The sequence below is a fragment of the Ursus arctos genome, chromosome X (assembly GCF_023065955.2).
Source record: "Ursus arctos isolate Adak ecotype North America chromosome X, UrsArc2.0, whole genome shotgun sequence".
In the NCBI taxonomy this organism is placed as follows: Eukaryota; Metazoa; Chordata; class Mammalia; order Carnivora; family Ursidae; genus Ursus; species Ursus arctos.
In genome coordinates this window covers 21,236,644-21,259,512 of record NC_079873.1, presented here as the reverse complement: position 1 = coordinate 21,259,512, position 22,869 = coordinate 21,236,644, and the positions used below count along the sequence as shown (strand labels likewise).

The 22,869-nt window shown below is 44.8% G+C and overlaps 1 protein-coding gene across 1 annotated transcript; it reads right to left on the bottom strand.

Annotated features, from left to right (window-relative positions):
* Window positions 1-8,890: 8,890 nt before the first annotated feature.
* On the bottom strand, window positions 8,891-9,892 carry LOC113249590 (melanoma-associated antigen B17-like). Its single transcript, XM_048213533.1, has one exon. It carries the CDS (start codon window positions 9,890-9,892, stop codon window positions 8,891-8,893), a length of 1,002 nt encoding a protein of 333 aa, XP_048069490.1.
* Between the last annotated feature and the right edge of the window lie 12,977 nt (window positions 9,893-22,869).

Sequence of the window (22,869 nt, the reverse complement as noted above, 5' to 3'; positions counted from 1 at the left end):
GAAGGCAGGTGATTGAATAACACCATTTATTAATACTGAGCTTTTCCAAAGAATATATAAACTTAAAATTTACAACACTGAAAGTAATTACTATTTATTGCTGCCTATATCGCCTGCATATAGTCCTCCATGTAATTGAAGGATACAGTCATCTCAGGGAGACTGTTTTAGATAAAAATATAATTTTTGCTTTTAAAATACTTTCTCTGGAGGGAGTTGGTTGAGTATACATATCCTACTACTGGTGATTCATTTTTTTTCCCTAGTTGAGAAAGGGGTAAGTAAATTAGATGCTGAATAGAATCAGGCAAGAGGTTAATATTGGCCCCAAAAAATCTAGAGGATATATGTTTATTTTTAGTCTGTAAATCACATTTTGAATATTTATAGTATTTTATAATTTAAATGTAATTCCTAGGTGTTTCAGCAGTGTTGGAAAATATTGAACATAAATGAGATTTTTAAAGCCTGTGATTTTCACCATCAAGATAGGAACCCTGCTTATATTTTGTTTTACAGGCTTATACTCTCCTACTTACATGTAAATATGCCCATATAAGCATATATATTAGTGTGTGTCCCACAGTCTTTTGAGCCTCGTTTTGATTTGAATGTGTTTGAAATGTTAGCTTTCACCTTGGGATACTTGCATGTGCCGTAACTTGGGTTTTAGATTTGTAGTCTTACTACTTCTGGCAAAGATGGAATAACAGGAAGCAGATTTTTAACCACTTGCCTGAAACATGCACCAAAAACAAGACCAAATGGTAAAATACATATGATGAACCATTTTCAGTATATTGGGCATCAGGCAAGGGAAGACAGTGACTCCTAAGAGAATCAAAAGAAACAAAGCAAGTCTAGAATAGGCCTGGCTTGCTGCCTTGAGTAGTTCAGGTGAAACCTGGTGGTCTTCCGGAGTTGAGGACAAGAGGCCAAGGGTCCAAGGAGGACCGTGGGGCTAGCATCCACAGGATAAAGTACCAGAGAGGAAAATTTTGGAGTCCATACACTGCTCAGAATACTTCTTATTCCATTTAGTCAAAGTGTCAAACCGTATCGTGCTCAGAGCGCCACAGCAAGTCCACAGAAAGGTTTTCTATCTCTAGTGATAAAAAATTAGCCCTAGATTTTTGCTTTCTGGTCTCACCTAACAGAGCTCAAAATCAAGAACCAGAAAGATCATAGAGAGCAAAAAGGAACTAGGTCTATCAAAACGATAGGTGTATTGAAAAAAACTGCTGAGGTCACTTACGCTGGATAAGTGTGAACAAGACAAAATTCACAGTCTTCAGCATCCAATTGAAAGTCACTAGGTGTGCAAAGAAGCAGAAAATATGTCCAGCAGTGTGGACAAACAGTAATTGCTAAAACTGATCTAGAAGTGAGACATGCTGCACTGATGAGATGAGGCACCACGAGATTTAGGACGATTCCATTTGTTCAGAACACAAGAGGAAAGATGAAACATGTTAAATATAGACATGGAATATATAAAAGAACATTCTCATCCTTTCTGTTCTCACCTCTTAAATAGAGTCTAGAGTCTCAATAGGATGAGAAAGTTCTCTTGAAGCGTGGTCAAAAGCTTTGCTCATGAGTCCGGGCAACCCTCCACCTGACTGAACATGCACGACGCTTTACAAGTGCCATTAGGCCCAGGGAAAAAAAACCAAGCTATTCCCCTGGGGCAAGGACTGAGGTAAGAGGGAGCAGAAAGATGGCGAACTATTTTTGATCTTTGCTGTACAAAGGTAGCCTGTCTACCAAGGAACCATTTTCCCCTCAGAAGTACTCTGCGGTTCTGAGGAATTCAGCCTCAGTGGGTGTTTGCTACATAGTGAAATCCCTGGGCGTTCCTCATCCCCAGACTGCGAGGGAGGCTTTGGTTATTGACCACTTAGTTAAGCTCACTCATCAGTGTATTTGTTCAGAGGCCAGGCTCAAATAGCGCACCGTTAACAGATTCCAGATTTGGACAGGAGGGCACGGCAGGGAAGGTCCAGGGCAAGGGTGCTGTAACTCAGGAAAGTGTTGGAACTGGACACACGTGTGGGGAACCGGGGCAAAGTCTGCTCTCCAGGATCCACAGGGCTAGTGGTAGGTGGATCTCAGGTAAATGCAGCCCATAGCCAATCCCCAAATTGTGGATTCTTCTCATATTAACCATGCTCCTTTATGCCTGCTTTTAATATTTTGGCTACAAGTTCCTCTTTCTTATTGTCTGAGATCTGTTTTGGAGTAGCGGGAAGAAAAGTGACTTAAAGGACTCTACATGTGTCTTCAGCTGGGAAGAGTGGCACAGTGTGGCCTCTGGGAACATTCACACCAGGGCTCTGGTCCCAGCTCTGTCACTTACAAGCCAGGTGAACTTGAGAAAATTGTAAGTTCATCATCTGCAAAGTGAGTCTGATGTGTCCTATCTGGTAGGACAGTTGGAATAGGTGTGATGTTTGCAAAGCACCTGATACAGTGATCTTTAAAGGGGGGCATTTATTGCTATGATAATTATGACCCCAGATGACAATACCAACTCCCTTGGGATTTTTTTCTTTTCTAATTTTATGAGATGTCAGAAAATATGCAGCACCTTTGGAAGCAATGAAATACTGCATGGCCAGTAAAACTATGTAAATTTTCCCCATTTGAGAAGATGTTATTTAATTTGAGTGTGGAAGAGTCTCCCCCCACTAGATGTAATTCAGGGGTCCTAGTATTTGTGTCAGGGACCAAAAGTTTCCCTCCAGATGCCTCTGCATCCAAACCACCCTGATTTTTATTCATTTCGCCACCACCAGAAATCACGCCTTCATATAGAGGTTGCCAGATTACACTCAGAATAATTTAATTAATAGAATGTCCCTTTAATGGAGTAGCCTCTGGCCCTCCCAGCCAAGTGCAAAAACAATGAAGTGACATCTCACTTCAGAGGAGTGTCACCTTTGTTTCCTAGAATTTTCCTAGAGATCATGTCCATAAAATACCTAGTTTGTACACTGTGTTCACACGCACTGGGACCAGAGCACAGGCCCCCTTCTATTCCTGCCCCAGGTGGAGATACTCTCCGTTTTATCCACCGTCCCAAAGTAACTAGCAAGGGCAGTTTTTCGTTCTAGTCTTTAATCTCTCAACTCTGAGACCCGCCCTGTGAGAGTAAGTTCCTTGCTCACCATTCTCACAACTTCGTCTAGTCCGCTCTCCTGCTCACCTTACAATGACCTCCTCTAAGGCGGGTGCAGCATCGCGTGGCTCCGAAGTGCCTTGCTTCGGAGCATTTGCTCGTGGCCGCGCTCATCGGGAACCTCGTCTCGCCCTCACCCCTTCTTTTGTCATTTGTGTGGGTCACAGAGTGGAGTTCATGGTCTTCCTTACATGGCAGCAGCCCCTAGACTAAAATACTATAGACAGTGGCCTGGTCTTCTTTTTCTTACCGTCCCCAGTACTAGCATGAGGCCTCCCAAAGAAGAGGTGCTCAGTTAGTGGTTGGGGGGAGAGAGAGAGCAGAATGTCTACTTTATTATTATTTAATTCTCCCACAATCTTGAATAATCCAAGATATTCTAGATACATATCTTTTAGTTTTACAAAAAGTACTAAAAGAGTAAAACAAACCAAAACTTTTGTAGACTGGGAACACAAAACATGCACTGTGTTTCTTCCAGTCCCATCTGGGTCTCCACTGCTTAAAACACTAACTGCATTCTCCAGGGAAAAGATAAAGCATCTCCGTCAGACCCTATCTGGTGCAGGAGTAGTTATTGGTAATGGCCCAGGACTGCGTGCTGGTCTTGGCGTTAAACCTGGCTGCATCTGTTCCATAGGCTCTCTTCCTCCTCTCTCAAAGCCTTTTCATAATGGGATGGGAAGGCACCGAGGATGGTGGCATTGACTTCGAGTTTTCTCTTGCTGGTGATTTCAGCGCGGGCTCTTGGACCCCACAGGAATTCGTAGCGTGGAGGATCACCGTGGAGCTCCGGCCAGAACTCCAGCTCCTTGAGCTTCACCAAATCTTTGGTGATGAGCTTCCTGGACTCTTCATATATGAAGTTGTTCTCCCAACATATACCCAAATCTTACTCAGAACTTCTCAGATCTTCTCTTCCATGGCACAGTTGCCTGTCACGAAGCTCATGCTCAGTAGTGTCACCAGGAGGGTCTGGACAGACCCTTATCATTCAAACTTCCACTGTTAGGAGGTCCAGTACCCAAATGAGCATCAGAGAGATGGTGAGGGTTCACGTCCTTTAATTCAAGGCTAAAAACCGGTTCCATCCACTCAGAGGTTCTCTTCAGGATCTCAGGTAAGTGATTCTCGTGCTTTTTGTCAACAACTTGCAGCATGACTGTTTTTGTATTGCGTCTTTGTTTTATAAGATGTGGAGCAGAAATTGTACCAATATGTTCGCCTTACTGGTTGGAGGAGTTGCGTGTTAGCTCCCCGGGAAGGGTGCTCTCGGTGACATGCTTTTCCTATCCTCAACTTGGTTCTTGGCACTCTCACCCGGTCTTAGGCATGAAACCCCTACGGTGGCTATAATGGTGGATGGGGCTCTCTGTGGCTCCTGGGAAGTGCCAGCAACAGGGGACCTCTGGGGAGTACCCCCAAAATGAGAGGAGGAGGATGGGGGACTCTTGCTGCTGCTGCAGTAGACTGGGCACCCTCAAGACCCTAGGGGCATTTCTCATGGAGGCAAATCTTGTTCTTCTGCGCCTGAGGCATGATGGCACTAAGCAGGGCTGGCAGGCAGTGAGGGCACTTGGAGAGAGGGGGGGCAGTGAGGTGCGGTGAGCCCCTTCAGCAGAGAGATCCCACCTTGGCTTTGACCACGGCCACCCCTGCAGGGTCCCCGAGGGCACCGCTGTAGGACCCCACAGGGCTCGCATTATCCTGGTCAGCCTGGGCCCTGAGCGCCCTGTGGAGGAAGGTGGTGTGAGCCTTGGGCCCCAGCTGCACAGCCCTGCCCGGGGTTTACTGGGGTGATGGCGGGGGCTGGCAGTGGGGCCTCCTGTGTTCTAGCATAGGGAGTCTACTCAGTGTGCCGCCTAGGGGCTTGGGCCCACCCTCCTGTCCTCTAGTGACTTCACCCTCAGACTAAGGATTTTACCTCCCTTACACATGATACAAAGGAGGAATAGGGGATCCTCTGTCTGTCACCCCTGCCCTGAGCCTTGAAGTGCTGAAAGCAAGGGCAAAGCTGGACTCTTTGTTGTTTCCTTTACTCAGGGGTTGGGGTGTCACCCCCTCAGTCTTCAGTCAGGATTCTCAAATTGAATCTTAGGAGGGCCAGTGGCTCCTCTCTACCTTCACCTGAAGCCATCTCCTCACAGTAAGGCCACAACTCTCTGAGACCCATTAGAAAGAGTGAGGATAGCCATATTTGGCCACACCTGCCTGTGGTAGGCAAATCTGGACCTTGTGGTGGTTCACCTCACTGGTCCTCACTCAGGTTGCTCAGTTTGACTCTGAGATGGCCTCATTCCTTCCTCTTTTGATCTTTTACTGTCCTCATTTCTCTGTCACCCCGACAGGAATTGAGGGTTGCCTTTGCTCTGCCTGACAGCTATCCAAATGTCTCCCAGGACTGACAGCTGGGAAGATAGTATGCAGGGCCCCCATTGTTATGATTTTCATGCACTGCTCCGTTTTCAGGGTCCTTCCTTACCCTTAACTCTGGCACAACCTAGAAATTGTCTCTGTGCTAGTTTCAGACCAAGGGCCTCACCGCCCTGAGTCCCCAGAAGTGGAAGTCGGGTAAACTACATCTATTCACAGCTGTTTGGAGATTCTGAGAGCTAATAGAAGGGGACGAAACTCTGTGAGACTCTACTGTTCTGAGGTTGGTGACCTATAGTGCTCACTCTGTCAAACTCTATGATGCCTCCTTCTACTGACCTAAGTCCCCCAGGGTGGGTGCCAGTGGGTGACACATTTGAATACTCCTTCCTAGAGCTCCTCAGGTCAGAGAAGATGGTGAGACTATTTGTTCCTCTCTTTTCGGTTGGGTGTTTCCCTTAGTCCTCACTCAGAGTCTTCACACTAGTTCTTTATATGACCTGGAGGCCTGTTCTCTCACACTAACTCCTTTAATTCCCTCTGACCACCTAGGATTGCCTTGCATGGCAAATCTTCTTGTGGTCACATGGCTGACAGTAGGAGAGGTATTCTGTGGTATCTCCACTTTTATGATCTGGGTGGTTCTCTCTGTACTTAGGGACCTGTGCTTGACTCTTGGCATGACCTGGAATTTCTCCCTCTGCTAACCTGATGCTTATTCCTTAGACCAAGTGCTTCACCTCCCTGAGATGGCCCTAAAAGGAAATGAGTGGGACTCATCATGCCACCATTCCTGGGTTTCCTGAGGGAAGACAGCAGTGGCAGAGCTTTGTGTGGCCCCTTCTGTTCTGGTTGGGGTCCCCTTATCCTCCTTTAGAGTGATCAGCTTGACTCCAGTTAGGAAGTAGTTTTCCACCCTCTACTGAGTGAGGCCGCTCCCATTAGAAAAAGGCCCTCTCCTCCGTGAGACAACTTCCTGTGGAAAGAGGGACACCTCAGTTGGAGAGCGTTGCCCTGGGCCTCCTAGGTCTGACAGCAAGGATAGGACTCTGGGCATTCTCCTCGATTCTGGGGTGAGTGGTCCCCCTTGCTCCTCATTCGTGGTCCTCATCTTGACTCATGACCAGACCTGGTCATTTCTACCCTCCACTCACCTAAAAAGGCCATACTCAGACTAAGGCCATTACCTGCTTGGAAGCTCCAAATTGGAAGTCGGGATGAACCCTTATCTGTCCAGGGCTGTTGGGATCTTCTGAAAGATGATAGTAGAGGCACAATTTTATGACACCGCGCTCTTCTGGGGTTAGTAGCCCCTCGGTCCTTGCTCAGGTCTTTGACCTTGACTCTGGGTAGCATATGGGGCTCCTTTCTCTGCTAAGTCTGCCAGCCTTACACCAAGGTTGTCACCTTCCTGAGACACTAGAGGGGGAAGTCAGGCTGCTGTTCGCTGGCTTACCCCTCCCTGAGGTCTCTGTGTGGCCCCCTCTGTTATGGGGGTCCACTCACCAGTACTCATCATCCTCACTTTAAATACAATTAAGGCCTATGAGGATCTCCTACTGGGGCAGAATCGGAGCTGCTGCACAGGCCCGAGGGCCTCACCTCCCCACGAACTCACTTCCTCTGCTCCCCACCAAAGGAAACAAGGAGACACCTCAGCCAGACAGCTCTGACCATAGCCACACAAGGCAGAAAGCCCGGGATGTGTTGTGGAGCCCCGACTGTTCTGGGGTGGGCAGTTCCTTCTTCCTCATTCAGCGTCCTCACCATGATACCTGTTAGGCTGGGGACCCTTCCTCCGACTGACCTGAGGACACAACCCTTAAACCAAGGCTCTTGCATCCCTGAGAACCTCGAAGAATGAGCTAGGGGATGCTCAGGCTGCAGCTGTACCCGAGGCCCTCTAGGTCTGAGAGTCGCTAAGGCACGGTCTCCCAGCAGTCCCTAAATCTGCCATGTTGGTGTCTAGCCCCCCATTCATACCTGGTCCTCATTTTGTCTTCTCTTTGATTAAAGGCTGCTGAGAAATCCTCGTCCCTGCAAACACTTGAGCAGGTTCCTGACTGTAAACCCTGCAGACACTGGGACATTGTCCCTAGGAAGATGTGAGATGGGGGAGCTGGGGCACAAAGGAGGGGGCTGCCCAGGTGTTATGCTGTCAGAGAAGAATCCCCCTGATCGCTTCCTTCTCTGCGCCAGCTAGACAGCATCTTACATAGTTTCACTCCTGACAGGTTTCCTTCCGACACAGAAAGGGCAGAGCAGGATAATTTTGAGAGCCCCTGATCTTTTCAGGTTATCTGACATTGCATATATAGATGATCATATTGTCACCGAATATAATTTTTTTTCTTTTTTTGTTCACACTACTCATTTACTCAGCATTATTATTACTGTGGCTGTGTATTCCAAAAAACTGCTTTGAGTCAGGGTTTTGTTTATCCCAGGAGATATATTTTGGAGTAATGAGAAGAAAAACGAAATAAAAGGTAGAAGGTCTGGCTCAGGCTGGGAAGAAAGGAAGAGAGCATGGGTCTCTACACTGATCTATCAATCCAGACCAGGGATCCAGGCCCAGTGAGGTCACTTACCACTCCTGTGAACTTGAGATATTTACAAGTCATTTATCGGTAATGAAGTTTGCTAAGTTCTAACCTCTAGGAATGTTGGAATTTATGTACTATATAAAACACTTGGCATACTCAAGAAATCTTGGGTCTGAATGAATGGCACTTATGATTATTATGAACCCCAAAAATACCTCCCTCCCATCTATTTTTAATCCAGTAAATAGCAGAGAATATACAGTGCACAGAGACAAAAAACATTCTTCAGCTGAGTAAGTTAAAGTACCTTGTATTTTTACTAAGACTAAAAGGAAAAAGGAAACCATGAATTAAACCTTTTATTTTTTTTAACTTTTTTTCCATTTTGTGTTTCTAAATATTCTACTATGTTCTTCTTTCACATTTCCATTCAAATCCCTATTGCAGTGCCGTGTTATCTGCTTTTGGACCGCAAATACAATATAGATGGTTTGTGACTTTCTTTTTCCTACACCGAAACTGTAACTCTCAGTTGTTAAACAGCAATAAATATGAGAGCCCTGCCATTCTTAAGTTTATATTCTAAAGCTAAATGAGCTATTACAAGAAACAAACATTTGAAAACACCGAAATAAATAGAACTGTGTATGTGTTGCTAGAAGCTACCAGTTTAGAACAAATAGGAAGATGATGTATGCTTTGTTCCCTCCAACCCCCAGGACTCTGCACCGCTTGGAAGGTCGACTGCCCTCTTCCACCCCAGGGAAAAGCAGCCGCCCCGACGGACTGACTAGACGCGGCGAGGGCCACGGGCCACCGCGCGCTCCCCCTCCTCTAGCAGAGCCTCCTCGTACAGCTGCGGGAAGCACCTGGGCACGGTGTTGTTGATCTTGGCCAGGACCTGCAGCACCTGCATCTTGCTGGTCTGCTCGTGGGCCCGCGGGCCCCACAGGAACTCGTAGCGCGGAGGGTCGCTGGCTGGCACCGGGCGGTACTGCAGGTAGCCCTGGCGCACCAGGTCTTCGGTGATGAGCTTCCTGGGCTCGCCGAAGATCGGGTGCCTCCTGCCCGCCTGGACGCCCAGCACGGTGAGGAACTCCCAGACCTCCTCCTCGGTGGCGCGGTTGCCCTTCATGAAGATCACGCCCAGGAGCGCCATCAGGAGGCCGGTCTTGGGCGGCCCCTTGCCGCCGCCGCCCAGGCTGCCGTCGCTCGGGAGGGCCAGCTTGCTGACCAGGACGTAGGTCTGGCTGCGGGCGTCGGCCTCCCTGAGCTCGAGCCCGAACACTAGCTCCATGCGCTCCGAGGTGAGCCTGAGGATCTCGGGGAAGTGCTCGCGGTACTTCCTGCTGACGAGCTTCAGCAGCGCGGCGTGCGCCACGGGCTCCCCGGCCGCGTACTTCTCCAGCAGGAACTGCACCAGCACGCTGGCCTTGCGGGTGAGGGCGTTTTTGCGCTCGGCCGGGGCCGGGCCCCCGGCGCCCTGGTCACGTGGCGGGCCTGCAGGGCCCTCGCCAGGAGAGTCGGGGGCCCGGGCGCCCTGGTCACGTGGCGGGCCTGCAGGGCCCTCGCCAGGAGAGTCGGGGGCCCGGGCGCCCTGGGGCTGCGGGGGTGTACCCTCCTCGGGGGAGCCCGGGGGCATCCCCCCCACAGCGGGCTGGGGGGAGCGGGGGGGCTCTTCTGCTGCTGCGGCTGCGGCTGCTGCAGCAGGAGCACCCCCGAGACTCTGAGCCTCACCGCGGCCCTGGTGGCGTTTCTCCCAGGCACGGACCTTGCTCTTGCCCCGAGGCATGGCGACACTGGGCAGGGCTGGCAAGCAGCGAGGGCACCTGGAGAGGGGGGTCGGTGAGGTGGGGTGAGCCCCTTCGGCGGAGAGGTGCCACTTGGGCTTTGAACACGGCCGCCCCTCCAGGCCCCCCCCTCCCCGCCCCGCGCACGGCTCTAGGACCCCACAGGGCTGCCGTTACCCTGATCAGCCTGGGCCCCGAGCACCCTGTGGAGGAAGGTGGCGTGACCCTTGGGTCCCAGCCGCACAGCCCTGCCTGGGGGTTACTGGGGTGACCGTGAAGACCCCTGTGTCCAGGTTTGACGGGGGGTGGGGGTCCTCTCCGTTCACATTCAAGATCGTCCTGTTAATGGTTGGCAAGGCCCGGGCCCCCGCCGCCCTCCCCCACTCTGCAGGCCGCCCTGTTGATATTCCATGGTTCCCTGGGGGAGGAAAGGAGGGAGCACTTCAGCCCACCCCTGAAGTCGGGGCACCTAGTACTGCACACTTATGGGAGGGCTTCTCTGCCCTGAGTTCGTGGGGTCCTCGGAATGATGCAGAAGCCCCACTTTGGCTCCGTGTAGGACCTAGGACCCTCCCTCCCTCTGACCGCTGGCTGCGCCTGCCGATTAAAGCTCCCACCTGCCTGAGACCTAATAGAAGAAATGCTGGGATGTCTCTGCCTGGCATTCCTTTCTTGGGATCTTAAGGGTCGACAGGATGGGACAGGCCATATTCTCTCTGGTCCCCTCTCTTCAAGTGGGTGGTTCCCTCAGTCCTTACTCAGGGCCCTCCCTTGACTGCTCGTAGAACCCGGAGCTTGCCCTGTGGCTGGCCACTCAAGCTACGCTGATGGCAGCAGGTGCTGGAGACTCATTAGGAGCAAGTGAGGGTGACCGTGTGTGTAGCCCCACGTGCCGGAGATTCACCAAGTCTGAAAGTTACAGCAGACACATAAAGGCTCTGTGGTTCAGGGCCCCAGTGGTCCTCACTTAGGCTCTCAGTTTGACTCCTGGGAGGCCCTAGGAATCCTCCTGCTGATCCGTGCCTCCCCTCCCAGGCAGTAGCCCTCACCTCCCTCTGCTGACCTGCTGCCATCCCCTTAGACCAAGGCCCCTACCTCCCCGAGTCTCCAGAGCACAAAGTGAGGGAGCACCTCCGTCTGAAACCAGCCCGGACCCTCCGAGGCCAAGGCCAGGAGCGGGGAGTCTGCGTGGCCCCTGTTCTGGGGTATGGAGTCCCCCCAATCCTCACTAGGGTCCTCTCCTTCCCACCAGTGGGCCTGGGATCTCTGCGTGTGCTGAGCCGAGCCAGGGTCAAGCAGCCCCGGGTCGAGGCCTGCCATCCCTGAGACCCCGCGGGGTAAGTGAAGGGACTTGGGGCTTAACCGCCATGTTGGGGCCTCCGAGGCCCAAGAGCAGGGGCGGAGCGGGGCAGGGTCTGTTGGACCCCTTTCCAGGGGAGATGGGGCTGGGGGGTAGTCGGGCGCGTGTCCCCGTGGTTGTAACCCCCAACTCCTCGCACCTCGACCCCTACCGGCACGTGGGGCCCGTGTCTGTGCTCACCGTAGGCAGGAGTTGTCCGACAAGGCCTCACTGCGCACGGTGTGGTTAGTAGGAAGTTCTCAGGGGCTTCCAGATCCACTTCCGGTCATGTGGTTCTGGGCCCCCAGGAGGACTGCAGGGGGCGGGGTAATGTGGTGTGCTGGATTGTAGGGGAGAGTCCTGCAGGATTAGCACGGGTGTTTTCAGTGACTCTTAGCAGGTCGTGTGAATTTTCCCTCTGCTGTGCTGAGTTTGCTGGCCTCAGACCAAGGGTGGCATTTTGTTCCCAACCTCTGGTAGGGAGTTTTGGGGGCCTGAGCTTAGCTGCCATGCCTGGGGCTTCCCCAATCTGACAGTCACCAGGTGGTCGCTTTTGGGGGCCTGTGCACTTTTGGGGATACTCTCAATCGTCTCTCAGTGTCTTTACTTGACTCCTTGTAAGAGTTGTGATAACCTCCCCTCCGCTAACTTAAGCCCTCACACTAGTGACTTAAACTCTCTGAGACTCCTCCTGATAAATAGTGCAGGTACCCCTCATCTGGCCACTCCTCCCTGTGACCTTCCAGAGCTTTCATTAGACATTTATACCTTATTCAAGTCTTGTTTCAAATCACACCATACTGTCATTGTTAATACAAGTGTCTTATAGCAGAGTCTTCCCAGTTCCTCCCTTCCTATGTGTCATACCATTGATGCCATTAATTTTGCTTACCCATAAGATATAGTCACTGGTTACATTGTTGTTTAAAGTTATTTTGAACACATAGATATCTTTTTGAACAGATGAAAAATAAGAAAAATAAAGGCTTTCTATTATTTTCATTTATTCCTTCTCCAACTCTCTTCCTTTATGTAGTTCCAAACTTCTGGTTATACCGTTTTTTTTCCCCCTGAGAACTTCTTTTAACATTTTTTATAAAGTAGATCTTCTAGTGACAAATTCCCTTGGTTTTTGTTTGGCTGAAAGGGTCTTTATTTCTCATTAACTTCTAAGGTTTTTCACTGGCTACAGAATTCTAGTTGAATGGTGATATTGGGGTTTTGTTTTCAATGTTTTAAGAAAGGTACGGTCTTTTTGCTTCCATGGTTTGTGAAGAGAAATAGGATGTAACTGTTTGTGTCTTTAAGTCCTACCTGTACCCAGCTTCTCTCAAGAATTCTTTCTCTTTGGTTTTCTGCAGTGTTTGATATGCCTGTGTGTAGTCTTTTTGTTTTTTGTTGGTTGGTTGGTATTTATCCTGCATGGTTTTCTCTGATCTTCTTAGTTCTGTGGCTTATTTTCTCATTAATTTTGGAAAATTCCCATTCATTATTTGTTTATTGTTTTTTCTCCTTGTCTTATTACTGCTATGCAAGGTTATGTGTTTTATAATCGTCCCACTATCCTTGATTATTTTCTTCTGCTTTTCTTTTTTCCCCTAATTTCTCTTGGACTCTTACTTTGGGGAGCCTACCTTGACCTATCTTTAATTTTCCTGGGACTTTCGTTGGTCGTGTCTAGTCTACTGTTGAGCCTCTCGTAGGCATTCTTCATTTCTGTTACAAGGGTTTTGATGACTCACCTTTCCTCTTGATGCTTTCCTAGAGTTTCCATCTCTCTACTTACGTTACCCACTGTTCTTGTGTTTCTCATTTTTACCATTAGAGACATAGCATCTCAATTATAGCTATTCTAAAATTCTAGTCTGATAATTCCAAATTATCTTCCATATCTGAGTGTGGTTAATTTGCTTTGTCTCATCAGGCTTGTTTTTCCTGCCACTTAGCATACCTTCTAATTTTTTGTTGAAACATGACTTACTAGATAATAGGAACTGAGTGAAATTGGTCCTTAAGTGTGAGAGTATATGTTTTTCTGAATAAGAGTTACACTGTGTTTACTGTTTGCTGTTACTGTTGGTATCTGAGGTTTCCATTTCCATGAGTCTTGTTTTTGGTTTTCTCTAGGAACTCCTCCATAAACAGTCTGTGCCTTGCAGTTTTTAGCCATAATTCTCTAGTATTATAGTGGAACCTTGCTGGTGTGCTGCTAAGGTGTGCGGGGAGGAGAAGTGGCCTGTAATCCTATTATTCGTTCATCATATTTTAGTAATTCTGTGTCCCTGGGCTGTTAGCTTCACAGATGCTTCCCAGCTCTCCCTCCACCCGCCCCCTTATATGAGACAGGGTGGCAAGAGGGGGCTGGAGTCAGGATTTTTACTTCACCCGGATTTGTTGGTTTCAGAAAGTAGAGAAAACTGTCTGGGCCTGTCTTTCAAAATGGTAACTTTTACTTAGGTGTTATTTCAAAAGGGTTTTCCCCCTCTTCCTGTGAGAAACATGAGGAAATTTTTCATGGATCTTTACTATGAGAACTTGGTATAGCTCTAGAAGGTGAAACGTAGAAAAGTGTGGGGGATCCCCTGTGATTAGGTACCCTGGAGTGTTTAGTTCCGAAGCTTGCCGTATACCGCTTCCTTCTAGTGTTGCCTCAATTACAGTTTAAGGTCTTTTTTTATTTTAATTTTTTTCTTTATATTCAATTCAGTTAACATATAGTGTATTATTAGTTTCAGGGGTAGAATTTAGTGATTCATCAATTGCATATAACACTGGTGCTCATTACATCTCGTGCCCTCCTTAATGCCCGTCACCCAATTACCCCATCCCTCCAGCAACCCTCAGTTTGTTTCCTATACTTAAGAGTCTCTTATGGTGTGTCTCCCTCTATGATTTCGTTTTATTTTATTTTCCCCTCCTTTCCCCTATGCTTTTCTGTTTTGTTTCTTAAATTCCACATGAGTGAAATCATATAATAGTTTTTCTCTGATTGACTTATTTCACTTAGCATAATACCCTCTAGTTCCACCCACATCATTGCAAATGGCAAGATTTCATTCTTTCTGATGGCTGAGTAATATTCCATTGTATATATGAACCACATCTTTATCAGTTCATCTGTGGAAGGACATTTGGGTTCTTTCCACAGTTTGGCTATCGTGGGCATTGCTGCTATAAACACTGGCATCCATGTGCCCCTTCAAATCAGTATTTTTGTATACTTTGGATAAATACCTAGTAGTGCTGTTGCTGGGTCATAGGGTGGTTCTATTTTAACTTTTTGAGGCACCTCGATACTGTTTTCCAGAGTGGCTGCACCAGCTTGCACTCCTACCATCAGAGTAAGAGGGTTCCTCTTTCTCTGCATCCTAGCTAACACCTGTTGCTTCCTGAGTTGTTCATTTTAGTCATTCTGACAGGTGTGAGGTGGTATCTCCTGCGTGGTTTTCATTTGTACTTCCCAGCTGTCAGGTGATGTTTACAGTTTGTCTTCCTGCCCCTTCCTGAATCCAGGGGCTTCTGCTCCCAGGAAGCTGTGATTCCCTGTATTTGCCCGTCTCTTTAGTTTTGGGCTTATTAGTTTGCCCTGTAACTTCAATTCTCTTAATAGGTCTAAGAAAAATTACTGACTTTTCAGTTTGTTGGGCTTTTTTTCTTGTTGTGGGGATGGTAGTGATGACTTTTAACATCTTTACATGCCAGAGCAGGAAAATTGTTTAATTTCAAATAGTAGAGTTGGTACCAAACATCCATATCTTGTTTCTTACTTTATTGGAAATTGTTATAGCATTCGGCATTTATGTATGCTTACTACAGATTATACAAAGCGGAAATTCCCTTCTAATGTAAGTTTGCTAAAATTCCTTAACCTAAACCAGTGAATTTTTACCAAAAGCCTTTTCCTTACTTCTGCATATAATTACATTGTGATGTCGTGATTTATAATAGGAAATACCTGTTGTGTCTTCATCCCCATTCCTGACACAGAGCACCTAAAACTCTTGAAATTTCCTAAGTGATAAGAGCAATAAAGGTGACAGCAGTGTTTTTTGTATAATTCAAAACAAGTGCCTTTCAACCATACCTGAGTGTATGTTCATGAAGTGACTTTGGAAAGCCACTAAATATGGGCACTGGCTGCCAGGGGAACGAGCTGTATATGGAAAAGTTTGGAAGCTTCAGCTCCACCTCCTGACTGCAGGGAGGGGAAAGAGGCTGGACATTGACCTAATCACCAGTGGCCAGTGATTTAATTAATTGTGCTTATGTAATGAAGCCTCAGTAACAATCCTAACCAGGGGCACCTGGGTGGCTCAGGTGGTTAAGCATCAGACTCTTGATTTCTACTCATGATCGCTGCGAGGTGGTGAGATGAGATCGAGGCCGGCACTGGGTTCCATGCTGGGCTTGGAGCCGCCTTAGGATTCCCTCTCTCCCTATGCCCCTCCCCACATATGCTCTCTCTTGCTCTTAAAAAAAACCAAAACAAAACCTAACCAAAGCGTTTTGGAGAGCTTCCAGTTTGCTGAACTCGTGGAGGTACTGGGAGGGTGGTGCAGCTGGAGAGAGGGCATGGAAGATCTGTGCACCTTCCCCACACCATGCTTTGTGCATTTCTTACATTTGGTTGTTACTGGGGTCATTTCGTTTTTACAGTAAGTCAGTAACCTAGCAAGTAAATTGTTTTCCTGAGTTCTAGGAGCCATTTTAGAAAATTTTCAAACCCAAGGAGGGGTTTGTGGGAACCCCTGATTTATAGCCAGTCAAAAGTATGGGAAATTTGTGATTAAGTATTGGATAGTCTTAATGGGAATGGGCCCTTAACTTGTGAGATTTGATGCTAATTTCAGGTAAATATTGTCAGAATGGAATTGAATCGTAGGATACCTAGCTGGTGTGGGGGATAAAAACCCAAAAACCCATATGTTTGGTGTCAGTAGTACTGAAAGTAGAAGTGTAAAGAAAAATAATCGTTCCCTTTACAAATGCATTTTCTTTTTCTGTGAATGTAGTGATTTCCATTTGTCAGTATTTTCTTCTGTGATGTAATCACTGTGTTTCTTAGTCACCCTGTTTATTCATTTAATTCATGCTTATATTGAATATCTGTAAATCTATTTTAATGATTATTTGTCTCCATGTGAGTGATCTTTGATCAAGTATTCTTTTATTAGGCATTCTTACCTGGCATTTGTATCAAGGAGAGCTACTCTGTTAAAAATGGTTGATCCATTTCCCATCATTTTGTATGATTTGGAAGAATTTAAATAAGATGGTGATTACTTTTTCCCTAACCATTTGGTATAATCGGCCTCCAAACCTGACTTGTCCTGGAAAATTTAATGGTGCTGTAGGTTTTGACTCTATCTTCAGCATAGTGATTTATGTATTGTAGAATTTGTTCTGTTTTATGCGGATTATCAAATTTAAAGGCATGATACTTTTATAATTAAAACAATCATACACAACATTACAGAGAAGAGAATAATGAATCCAGTGTACCTGAAACTCAGCAACAATAATCCTCAATGGTTACAGGACAAATATTGTTTAAATTAAGATTTATTTATCAGTTTATTGGCGCATCCAATTCTGAGACAAAGCTGTACCATTCACAGATACCTACTGTCTGTTTTCTGCTTTGTGGTGATGTTGATAGTTGTTGAGATCTTCACCCTTTTCTATAAATCCATTAGGGGCTGCAGAATGGTATCCTCTGTCATTCCACTGATTGTGTGTGTGTGTGTGTGTTTTATATATAACATTTAAAGTGAACGATTCGGTAGTATTAGTACATTCATAACGTCGTACAACCACCACCTCTGCCTAGTTCCAAACACAATCATTCCAAAAATTAGCTTCCTACCCTTCAAAAAGTTACTTACCGTTCACTGTTCTCCCTAGCCTCTGGCAATCATCATTCTGTTTTCCCTTTCTATGAATTTACTTAGACTGGATAATTCCTCTACATGTCATACAATATGTGACCTTTTGTGTCTGGTTTCTTTCACCTATCCTGATGTTTTCAAGGTTCATCCATGGTCTATCGTGCGTTGGTATTTCATTCCTTTTTATGACCAAATAATACTACATTGCAAGGATATACTCTGTTTTGTTTATTTATCTGTTGGAAATTTTGGGTTGTCTGCATTTTGGGGCTTTAACAATAATAATGCTTCTGTGAATACTTGTGCACAAATATTCCTTTGAATACACTTAAAATTATGTTGGTTATATACCTAGGAGTAGAATTGCTGAGTCATATGGTAATTCTTTGTTTAAATTTGAGGGACCGCCAAACTGTTTTGCAAAGAGCCTGAACCATTTTATATTCCTACCAGCACAGTATGTGGGTTCCAATTTCTCCACGTTCTTGCTAGCACTTGTTTTTTTGTTTTTCCATTTTTGTAACCATCCTAGTAAAATGCTATCCCATTGTGTCTTTGTTTCACATTTTCCTAATGACTAATGAGACTGGGCTGCTTTTCATGTTAGCCATTTGTAGATCTTCTTTGGAGAAACTTGTATTCAATTTCTTTGCTTTTTTTTTAGTTGAGTTGTTGGTCTTTTTGTTTTTTGGCTTTTTTCCTCCCACAGTGACTGGGAGACAGGCCTATCCTTCCTGATGACTACATTTCAGTGGAAATGCTTTCAGATCTTTGAGAAAGACACTCCTGGGTTGTTGGAGATAAATATGCACCTCAAAGGGACAGAGGATGGATTTATAATTAAAAGTTTTTGTTGTTGCTTTGTTTTTTAAAATAGACTCTCTAAAGGAAGATCAGGGCCCCATCATCAGATGTTGGCTGAAACAAATGGTAATTCTTTTGGTAGACTTGATATGTTCCAAATAGGAACTCAAGAGCAGCTGGGTTGTCCTAAGATGCAGCCTTAGGCTGCGAAAAGCTGTGCTTTAGTTCAGTTAAGTTTCTTAGTGCAGGGGTTTAGACGGACAACAGTTTATGCAGTTCTTGGTTCCCAAATTCTCCAACTCCATGCCATATAACCCTCTCCATAAGCAGTTTAAAACTTGGCAGGTTTCTTTATTCAAGGCAAGTAGGGAAGCAAGAACTTATTTGCTAGCAGAACAGTATCTTCCGTAATGTCTGTAACTAAAGGAGTGATGTCGTACCTTTGGCATATACCGTAATGTAGTAAATGGAGTGACACCCATCACCTCGACATCATCTGTTGATTAGAAACAAGCCACCAGGCCCTCCCCCCACTTCAGCATAGAAGTACACAAAGGTCTGCCGCATCCCATCCCCTGGGCCCCATTATTTCATATCCCTGCCTTATACAGAATTCATCCATGCCATCCCAAGACCCCCAAAAGCCTGATCCCATTACAACCTGAATTCAATTTTCAAACCTCATTATCTAAATAAGGTCCAGCTGCAGATGAAGCTTTTGCTGTGTAGTTTAAGTATATCTCAACAAGTCAACTTCGTACCTCTCTATTTGTGAACCTATTAAACAAAAAGGTTACGTGTTTTAACATACTCAGTATACAATGCTAGGACAGGAATGGGATAACAGCTACAGAAATTCCGGTGTAAAACAGGTGTCTTGGGAGGTACAGGAGAGTCATTTAGCTGTTTTGAAATTCCACTAGGCAAAAGTTGTCAATTTCTTGATAAGATTTTGAAGTTTGAGAATAATTCTGGCTGTCAGCTTCATTCTGTGGGTTCCTGGTTTCAACCTCTGTGTTACCCTTCTTTTGTAATGAAAGGTAACATGTGTTCAATGTAAAACAATTACTTTGCAGATAGTGATCAAATGCCCTGGGATTAGTACTCAAAACACCTCCCTTGCCTTCTCCAGTGGAAACTTTCTTTCAAGTTTATCTGAAATTCCTTAGTAACTGCTAAAAGTCGCTTTTACATTCCAGGCTCTAGTCCTGAAATATGCAAGCGCCATCCATCCAAGTTTCCGTCACCTGTTTACGCCTCCCACAACCTTACCAACCATCGTATAGCTACTCTTAAACTTTGGTACCACTAAAGAAATATAGTTTTCCAAATGCCCAAATAGACTTGTCTCAGGGTGTTTACGCTAGAAATCCACTTCCTCACTCCTTTTTGTTCATTGTCCCTCTGGGTCACCATGATAGCCCACCAACTTAAAATTGCTCCTATCCTAAATCCTAACATCTCCAGCAATACCATGGTCTTTTCCAAAGACTAGATACTCAATTAATGTTAAGGGAATAAATGAACCAGTGAATATAGTATGCCATTTATTAAGATTTATTGTAGCCTACATCCTTGGATAAGTTAAACAAATCTATCCAAGTACGCATTTTTAAATTTTACAGAATGACAGACGGGAAGTATTAGGGAATCCATGAGTTGACAATCTTTGATTGTATTTTTCTCTATTTCATGAGCGCAACAGTATTACTGCTGAGTTGTTTGGTATTTCCAAAGAAAGGCCTATTAGAAGGCCACATTATCACTTTTTTTTTTTTTAAGATTTTATTTATTTATTTGACAGAGAGAGACAGTGAGAGATGGAACACAAGCAGGGGGAACTGGAGAGGGAGAAACAGACTCCCCGCTGAGCAAGAAGCCCAATGTGGGACCCGATCCCAATCATGACCTGAGCCGAAGGCAGACGCTTAACCAACTGAGCCAGGTGCCCCACATTATCACGTTCCTAATCATAAAATAAGATGTAAGAATTCTTAGTTTGATTTATAAAATAGCATAGCTTCTCTTTTTTATAACATTTAAATTTTTATTGATATATAATTAACACAGTGTTCTATTTTCAGATACACAGTACAATGATTCAACCATTCTATACATTTCTCGTTCATAAAAAAAAAAAAAACTGTGCTCTTAATCCCTTTCATCTATTTCACCGATCCCCCCGCCCACCTACCCTCTGGCAACCACCAGTTCTCTGTAGATGAGTCTATTTTTTGTCTCTTTGTTTCTTTGTTTTGTTTCTTAAATTCTACATATGAGTGAAATCATATGGTATTTGTCTTCCTTTGAGTTATTTCACTTAGTATTATACCCTCCAGGTCCATCTATGTTGTCTCAGAGGCAAGATATCGTTCTTTTTTATGGCTAAGTTATTTTATATATATATGCCCCACATCTTTATCCATTCATCTGTCAGGGGACATTTGAGTTGCTTCCAAATCATGGCTATTATAAGTAATGCTGCAGTAAACATAGGGGTGCACATATCTTTTCAAATTAGTGTTTTCATTTTCTTTGGGTAAATATCCAGTAGTGGAATTTCTGGATCCTATGGTATTTTTGTTTTTTGGTTTCTTTTAAGTTGTATTTATTTATTTATTTGAGAGAGAAAGAGCTGGCCCGGGGGGGCGGGGTTGGGCAAAGGAGAGAGTCCTCAAGCAGACTCCCCACTGAGCCTGGAGCCTGACATGGGACTCAATCCTATGACCCTGAGATCATGACTTGAGCCAAAATCAAAAGTCTGATATTCAGCCAACTGAGCCATCCAGGCACCCCATCTATTTTTAGTTTTTGGGGGAAGCTTTTTCCACGTTGGATGCAGCAATTTGCATTCCCACCAACAGTGCATGAGAGTTCCTTTTTCTCTACATCCTCGTCAACACTTATTTCTTGTGTTTTTGATTGTAACCATTCTGACAGGTGTAAAGTGATATCTCATTGTGGTGTTAATTTGCACTTCTCTGCTGAGAGTGATGTTGAGCGTCTTTTCCTGTGTCAGCCATCTGTATGTCGTTTTTGGGAAAATGTGTTTTCAGGTCCTCTGTCCATTTTTAACCATATTATTTGTTTTTGTGTGTGTTGTTAAATTCTTTGTATATTTTCAATATTAACTCCTTATCGTATATATCATTTACAGATATCCTCTCCCTTTCAGTTGGTTGCCTTTTTGTTTTGTTGATGGTTTCCTGTACTATGCAAAAGCTTATTTTGATGTAGTCCTGACAGTTTAATTTTGCTTTTGTTTCCCTTGCCTAAGGAGGCAAGTCTAGAAAGATGTTTTTATGGCTCACATCAAAGAAATTACTGCTTATGTTTTCTTCTGGGAATTTTATGGTTTCAAGTCTCACATTTAGGTCTATAATCTATTTTGAGTTTGTGTGTGGTGTAAGAAAGTGGTCCAGCTTTCTCAGCATCATTTGTTGAAGAGATTGTCTTTTCCCCATTGTATATTCTTGCCTTCTTTGTTATAGATATATTGACCATATAAGTGTGGGTTTATTTCTGGGCTCTCTTTTCTGCTATTGATCTATGTGTCTGTTTTTGTTCCCATACCATACTGTTTGGATTACTACAGCTTTGTAGTATATCTTGAAATCTGGGATTGTGATACCTCCAGTTTTGTTCTTCTTTTTCAAGATTGTTCTGCCTGTTTGGGGTCTCCTGTGGTTCCATAAAAATTTTGGTATTATTTTTTGTAGTTCTGTGAGAAATGCCATTGATAGCTAGGGATTGCTTTGAATCTACATATTGCTTTATGTAGTATGGATATTTTAACATTGGTTCCTCCAATCCATACACATGGAGTATCTTTCCATTTGTTTGTGTTGTCTTCCATTTCTTTCATCATTGTTTTATAGTTTTCAGAGTACAGGTCTTTATTCCTTTTGGTGCAGTTTTAAATAGGCTTGTTTTCTTAATTTCTCTTTCTACTAATTCATTGTTAGTTTATAGAAATGCAACAAATTTCTACAAATGTATTTTGTATCCTGCGACTTTACTGAATGCATTTATCAGTTCTGGAACGTTTTTGGTGGAGTCTTTTGGGTCTATATATAATATCATGTCATCTGCAAATAATATAAGTTTTACTTTTTCCTTACCAGTTTGAATGCCTTTGATTTCTTTTTGTTGTCCGATCGCTGTGGCTAGGACTTCCAATATCGTGTTGAATAAAAGTGGTGAGAGTGAACATCCTTGTCTTTTTATTTTTTTTTTAAGATTTTATTTATTAATTTGACACAGAGACAGCCAGTGAGAGCGAGACAAGCTGGGGGAGTGGGAGAGGAAGAAGCAGGCTCCCAGCAGAGGAGACTGATGTGGGGCTCAATCCCAGAATGCTGGGATCACGCCCTGAGCTGAAGGCAGACGCTTAACAACTGAGCCACCCAGGCGCCCCTGAACATCCTTGTCTTGTTCCTGATTTTAAAGAATAGCTCTCAAGTTTTTCAGTATTGAGTACGATGATAGCTGTGGGTTGTTCATAGATAGCTTTTTTAAGTTGAGGTATGTTCCCTTTAAAACTACTTTGTTGAGACCTTTTATCATGAATGCATGTTGTACTTTGTCAAGTGCTTTTTCTTCATCTCTTGAAATGATCATATGGTTTTATCCTTACTCTTATTGATGTGATGTATCACCTTGATTCATTTGCCAGTATTGAACCACCCTGGCATCCCAGGAATAAATCCCACTTGATCGTGATGAATGATCTTTTTAATGTATTGTTGAATTTGGTTTACTAGCATTTTGTTGAGAATTTTTGCATGTTTATTCATCAGAGATATCACCTTCTAAGGTTTTTGCTGTAGTGTCTTTAACTGGCTTTAGTATCAGGGTAATGCTGGCCTCGTAGAATGATTTTGAAAGCTTTCCTTCCTCTTCTATTTTTTTGGAACAGTTTCAGAAGAATAGGGATTAACTCTTCTTC

What these genes read in the sequence shown, in the direction of transcription:
- LOC113249590 (XM_048213533.1), bottom strand. Translation starts at nt 9,892, where the DNA reads ATGCCTCGGGGCAAGAGCAAGGTCCGTGCCTGGGAGAAACGCCACCAG.